The sequence below is a fragment of the Patella vulgata genome, chromosome 4 (assembly GCF_932274485.2).
Source record: "Patella vulgata chromosome 4, xgPatVulg1.2, whole genome shotgun sequence".
Lineage (NCBI taxonomy): Eukaryota > Metazoa > Mollusca > Gastropoda > Patellidae > Patella > Patella vulgata.
Genome location: NC_065882.2, coordinates 2,265,157 through 2,272,187, shown reverse-complemented (window position 1 = coordinate 2,272,187; position 7,031 = coordinate 2,265,157). Strand labels below are relative to the sequence as shown.

Sequence of the window (7,031 nt, the reverse complement as noted above, 5' to 3'; positions counted from 1 at the left end):
TATTCTTACTCAAAATACAGATGTGACGTCATCCTTTGTACAGGCAACTTGCCAATCGTTACTCGATGAAATATTAGACCGGCATGATGTATTTCATTGAAAAGCACGTGTGGGACAGTGTCTGTATTTTAAGTTGTTTAATGGTCTCGAGCTAAAGACATTGCGTAATATATTCAAATGACACTCGGCTAACGTTCGCTCTTGACCATTAAATCTTATATAATGCATCTTTAAAATAACCCATGAAAATAACTAAATATCATTTATTATAACGCAGTTAAATTTATGTAAAAAATGTTACCAATTTAAACAATACATAATTTTTTTTGGAACACTAAACTTTTCATTTTAAATAAAATATGGAAAAATTAAGTATAAAAACGAATGAAATTTATAAGTGGAAAATTGATATACCATATAAATACACTCATTGCAAATTATTCTTCCACCACCAACTGATACAATCTGATTAAAACCCAGATCCTACATGTATTTCGTTTCGTCTTTATGAAACATGTGGTACATGTAGTTCCAATGGCGGACTTCGTCACACAGCTGAGGCTAGATGTAGGGTACTGGAATCTGCTGTGGTTTGCCGAGTGAAAAAGTAGGACATCAAACCTATTTGTTTTTAATTGTTAAAAGTGCCAGTGAAGGGAAAGTGAGAAGGAGATCTCTGTAAATTACTGGAATTATTGCCTTGAAATCACAGATAAACACACATTTATTCACAAATTTAAAAATTAATTCACATCTTCCATCAATCTGATTAAAACACAGATTCTATTTCTTTTCATTTTTTATAGTTCAAAATTTCGTTTTACTTTTCTTTACTACACTAGGATCTGGAAGAGTTGTTATATTAATGGTGATTAGCCAATGAAACGGTCTGTTACGGCGAGTTCTTGGCGTGCCATTCACGGAACTGTGGGTACACCACTAGAAACGCCAATGCAGATTGAATAATCAATGTCTGACGCCATAGGGTCAAAAGCCGCTCGTAAGATCCCTGACACGACCTTCTAGTACATCTTGTCAGATCTTCATGTAGTGCAGGCCATCGAAAGTTTTAAAAATTGAAACGTAATATAGATGTGTATTTTAATCAGATTGTTCTTCCATTATATAATGTCAACTTTTCTCGGACACCCGTTCCACATTCGAATCACCATTGTCTTGTGTTGTATTTGAATCGGATACGATGCTATCACTTTGATTCAATATTTCTGTTGGTGTCGAGTTTTCTAATGTATTGACGTCGGCGAAGGAACTTTCCATCTCGCTCTCCGTGATCGTTTCTTGTCTCTGAACTAAATTTAAAGCACTTTCAGTTGGAACAACAGGGTTGCCATTAGTAACAGGGATTCCATTAGCAACAGGGTTGTCATTAGTAACAGGGTTGCCATTAGTAACAGGGTTGCCATTAGTAACATTAGTTTGTTGTTGTTGATTATTAACCTGAGCCATGGACTTACTTCCCCGACGTTTTCCTAACACTTTCACATAATTTGCGGGAATAAGTCCTGTCTTTCCATCACTGCTGGCCAACAGCCATCCTCTTACACGTGGTTGTAATTCTGAAAATAAAAGAAATATAGATTTGTAAGCAGATCACAAAGCCGTGTGATATTATTTTATTTTTTTGTCTTGTACCTCGGTTTGAAGGCCCTTGTCCTTTTTGGCTGACACAAGATCTGCCTCGCTCTCATTCTAAGCATAGGCGTTTTGTAAAAGTTTGAAACTGTGGTCAATTTTTGTTTCTGTTTTCCTTGCTTATCATTGTTATATTATTTAAAACTATTTATGCCACAACAAGACAGAGAGAGAGAGAGAGATGGGGTTTAACGTCAACTCGACACAAACTAGGTCATTTCGGGACTAACATATGGTTCAATTTTATTTCCATAATTCGCTTGCGCGTAGGGGTCTTTAGCAGTGGGAGGAAACCAGAGGACCCGGAGAAAACCCACGAGGTTGGACAGACAACCCTACTCCTTATCACGTACAACCGGGGAATCGAAACCACACCAGTTGATTCAATGACAGACCGTATGATACAGCGCGCGCATGCTAACCATTCGGCCATCCAACCCCCCACGACAAGACAGATTAAAAGGTTAAACTTACTTACTCATCACCGCACACATACTAAAGTCACAGATTTACAGCAGAGCCCGGTTATTCTTATCCTTGGTATCCCTAGTGGTATCGTTCCGTTCTACTCCACTAATCCCTGGGTCTACTCAAGGGGTGGTCACAATCTGATCAAAATACACATCTATGAAGATCTGACCAGTTGTAGTGGAAGGTCCCGTCAGAGGTCATATGAGTGACTTTTGATTCCAAAATGTCAGACATTGATTAACCAATCAGCGTTAGTGTTTTTAGTAGGATACCCACACGCCAAGAACTCACTGTAACAGACCGTTTCATTGGCTAATCCCTCAAATCTACAAGAACGCAACTTATATAACAATGCCAATGGGTTCACAAGACCTCGGTTGTTCGTGCCTTCCAAATGACTATACGTTGTCCCTTGGGACGAAAAAAACAAGGTCCCAATTTTTATGAGTAGCTTACCTTTAGGAGCAACATTAATTTTTTGACCAGCCTGAACAGAAACTTCTTCTGTTGTCTGTGCTGTGAAATCAAATAGAACATCGGCTACAAAATGGTCATCTTGACCGTCGGCCCATAGTGGAGTTCCTGAAGTCATAAAATATTACTCATTTATAATTTATTAGTAAGTGTAAGAGGACCGCACTACACGCAAAAAAACCCTGATAATACATACCTGTGGACAAGACAAAATACAGACATTGCAAGAAATAAACAAACGATATCAATTCAGCCGTAAGTTTCCAGTTCCGGGCGTGTAACAATCATGTGCAGGAAGGATGGCCTGACAAGGACAGCTGTTTAGTCATTTGGATGGGACAAAAAGCCAAGGATCCGTGTATACATTGGCAAACACGTAAAAGATTCTTTGGCAGTTGGAATTCGATATAAGAGTAGGCCATAGTGCTGCTGCCCGGGTAAAATTTCCCTCATATCACACTGTATGGCATATGCCCGTCTTCATTGGCCCAGGTTAGGAGCAGAACAGTAGGATGTTAAACCCCATTTCATTTCATTTTAAAATTTTACCTTAATTATTGTTTACATAACGAGACTCGGAGGTCAATGATGCAGGATGGGGACAAAGGAAAAGCTTCTAGATGTGTTATAGCAGAAACGTAGATCTAATGGGCGTCCTCGCTAGAGACAAAGGGACATAATTTATAGGTGACTCCATAGAGGAGGCGATCCCACGTGACCTCATTGTTTACCTTACAGCAGTGTTTTCCTGTACTTTCATTACGTTCTGGTGTGTTGATAAACGGTAGTGTTTGTCGTTAATATGGAATTTAATCCCGATACTTCAAAATACGGTTCTTTTATCATCGATATGGTCACATGGAACTGAGTTTTTACTAGTGACGCCTGGTGGCCATTCTTTCAGCGAGGACGCCCATTAATATACAATAATTGTTTTCCACATTATTTTAATGTGTTCAATTACTACATGACATTGAAACAGTTCCATTTCATTTCTTTTCTTTTAATTAAATGTAACTATAAAATATTGATGTGGCATTATACAGACCTGATGATGAAGTACCTGCAAAAGATGAAATAAGCTTCCAGATCAACCAGGGTCCTCCAAGGATAATCCCAAAAAACATTAGAATAGGCCAGGAGGTTTTCCGAGCTTCTGGTTCTGCAGCAGATGCCGATTGTGCGGCAGCAGCAAACGCTCTGTTCCATTCGGCCACTGCAGTGCCTTGTGGTCTCAATCTGAGAAACTCCAATATTCTACGAAACACATATTTTAAAGTTCGAATAAATGCTAACGCTGAAAAGACTTGCATTAATTGAATTTTTAAGCGTGAGAAATTGTCTGCTACACCGATGACAGCTCTGAAAGAACTGTAAACGGCTTGAAATGACGAGTCTAACATCATACTAACAGACGTGAAGGCGTTAACTATGCTCTCTATCGACTCGAACGCTGGTCTAGAATTTTCTTCAGCTTGTCTTGCAAAGCCAGCGATTGGTTCTCCGGTCATACCATATCTGTTCATACCACCGTAGCCTGTTCCATAACCCCCGTAAGAACTGTACGGGCTGCTGTACATTCCGTAACCTCCAGCGCCTCCGTAACCCATACCTCCTCCATAACCTGAACCATAACCAAATCTATTAAATGATGAAGCCATAGGAGCAGCAGATGGTCTTGCTGGAATAGGTGGGGGCTGCGCTGATAAAGGTTGGATACCACCAATATTGGGTAACGAGGTTGTTGTTAGAGGTGGACCACTGAAAGAGAAAAATAAAAGTTCATTTTCAATATCAGTGGAGATGGGGTGGCTAACCTAAGCCACGGAAATAATCTTAGTGCATACACTTAGGCCTGCCCTCCGTCTACGCATTACAAACGTAATGGGACCGTTTCTTTGTAATAGTAAGCATTTCTGCTCATAAGCGACTTTTCCTGTAGTATTTTTTCTATTTGTTAAATCTAACTCAATTTTCGTCAAGGTCGCCGAGATGTAAATAAAGGTTAGGGCATGTGATTGTTGGCGGGATTGTAGGTTAGGGTAAGTGTTAGGGGTTAGGGTAAGTGTTAGGGGTTAGGGTAAGTGTTAGGGCTAGGTCCAGGGTTAGGGTTAGAGTTGGGATTAGCGCTAGCCCTGTTTACATCTCGTGACCTTTGACCAAACTTATGACATCATTTACATGGATTCCCCAACTTTTCAGCAATTTTTTTGTTGGAGAAAACACGATTGGCAGTCAACGTTTGGACAGGATATGCTTGGCCGATACAACCACACATGAATAAGAACAGTCTGTTGCTGTGTCACTGGGGCTATTATAAGGCCCTTGCTCAGTTGCTGCTGCTATTATAAGGCCCTTGCTCAGTTGCTGCTGAAATGAATCACTCTGACTGTAATTGTGCGATAAGTATTCTGTGATCCAAAAATTGACCCTAGTTAATTATGGACTTTAGGCCCCAAGTATTATATATAGTTCTTTTGAGGGAGCTATGTCAGTATGTGTTGAAGTTGTTTTTGTTTTGTAAAATGTATTTTCAAGAAGTCACACACTTGAATGAGAACGAAATGAAATGAAATGGGGTTTAACGTCCTACTCTTCTGCACCTAACCTGGGCTAATTGAAGACGGGCATACGCCATACAGTGTGCTATGAGGGAAATTTTGCCCAGGCAGCGGCGGCCTAGAATGAGAACGAGTTTGCAAGTGTAAATGAAAGGCTTTCAATCATTGCTACCAAACCATGACAAATTGAAGATAGCGTTCAATGGTCAGGATAAATCCAGGGCATGACATCTAAATAGAGCCCAATGACCTAAACCTGAGTACTACAAGTACAATTAATTTACATAACAGACCATACATGTAGATAGATGGATATCTATTGTGCAGACATTGACAGCAATATTTTTTCGCTAGTTTCAGATTCTAAGTAAGTAAACGGTTGATGGAATTTACCTGGACATGAAATTTGAACCATCGCCATATTCATTCTGGTGATTTATTCCAGTTCTTTCCCAAGGTTTGGATGGGGAAGCCATGTTGTTTGTTATCTGTGAACTTTAGACTTGGTTTACCAGCAACGTTGAATGGGAAGACGAATAAAGGGGGAAAACTCTATTTAAGCGACAATAGGATACAGACCACAGATTTTATTTTTAAGTCGCCGAGAGTCCTGGGTGTTGAAGAAATTAACTCAAACTTATTTTATTGCATCGAAATTACTTTATACAATGCAAAAGGATTAGACATGTTGGCGCTATTGCCCTTTTGCAACTGTACCATTTATACCGTGGTCGTAGAGACTTGACATTTTCAAGAGATGTTAAGGGCGACGAGAGATGACCCCAGTAGCAGGTAGAGGTGCGAAAGCGCAATGGCGCCCAAAAGTTCTAACAATTTATAAACGTCTTCGTATTGAAGAAAGAGTCTGACGGCTGGGTGGGACGTGGTGTCACATTTCGGGCAGAGAAAAGAAGTTTGTTCGTTAAATTGACCAAGACCATTTGTATGCCTTAGAAACCCTTTCGTCATGATATATTTGAATCACAGATTTGTTTGTTTGATTAACGTTTATTTTTTTGCACGAACATCCTGAACTATATGACGTATGCCAGTCTTCATTATCCAGGTTGGTGCAGAAAAGTAGGACGTTTCATTTCATTTCCCCTTGTCAGTAATGTAGGGCCTAGTTCGCATGGAACGAACAATGTAGCCTATCTATCTGTCATTGCACACGTAACCAGAGAAATGAAATTTACATATGTTAGTCCCAAAATGACCAAAGAATTGTGTCAGCAAGACTTAAAACCACTTATAGTCAAATAATTATATAAAGGTTGGGGGCTGGAGGTGGTGGAACTGAACGATTTAACGCGTGCGCTTATTGGATCATAAGATAAGACCCCCCCCCCCAACACGACCTCCCACTACAACTGGTCAGATCTTCATGTAGTGTAGGCCATCGAAAGTATAAAAACCGTAACGAAATATAGATCTGTATTATAATCAGATTGGGGTGATCGTTTATGGATGTACAATGTTTTATAAAAAAAAGTCTATAAATATCAAAAGATGGTCGTAAAGTATGTCCAGCCTCGACCCACCCACATACACACACCCATACACACGGAGCTAAAGACCCATACGCACAAGGGAAATGAAATGTGGTTTAACGTTCTACAGTTCTGCTCAAAACTGGGCTAATGAAGACGGGCATACGCCATACAGTGTGCTATGAGGGAAATTTTGCCCGGCCAGCGGCACTACGGCCTACTCTTATATCGAATTCCAACTGTCAAGGGATCTTTTACGTGCACGCCAATGTGTACACGGGACCTCGGTTTGTCGTCCCATCCGAACGACTAGACAGCTGTCCTTGCCAGGCCCTCCGACGCACAAGCGAATTATTGAAATATAGATATATTATTTTACCCA

General features: G+C 40.1%; 1 protein-coding gene across 1 annotated transcript; it reads right to left on the bottom strand.

The window, feature by feature from the left end:
• Positions 1-706: 706 nt before the first annotated feature.
• Positions 707-5,682, bottom strand: LOC126819710 (peroxisomal membrane protein PEX13). Its single transcript, XM_050547913.1, has 4 exons — positions 5,553-5,682; positions 3,647-4,359; positions 2,581-2,706; positions 707-1,577 (listed from the first exon to the last, which is right to left on the bottom strand). The coding sequence occupies exons 1-4, from the start codon at positions 5,633-5,635 to the stop codon at positions 1,132-1,134; spliced, it is 1,368 nt and encodes a 455-aa protein (XP_050403870.1). The 5' UTR covers positions 5,636-5,682; the 3' UTR covers positions 707-1,131.
• Between the last annotated feature and the right edge of the window lie 1,349 nt (positions 5,683-7,031).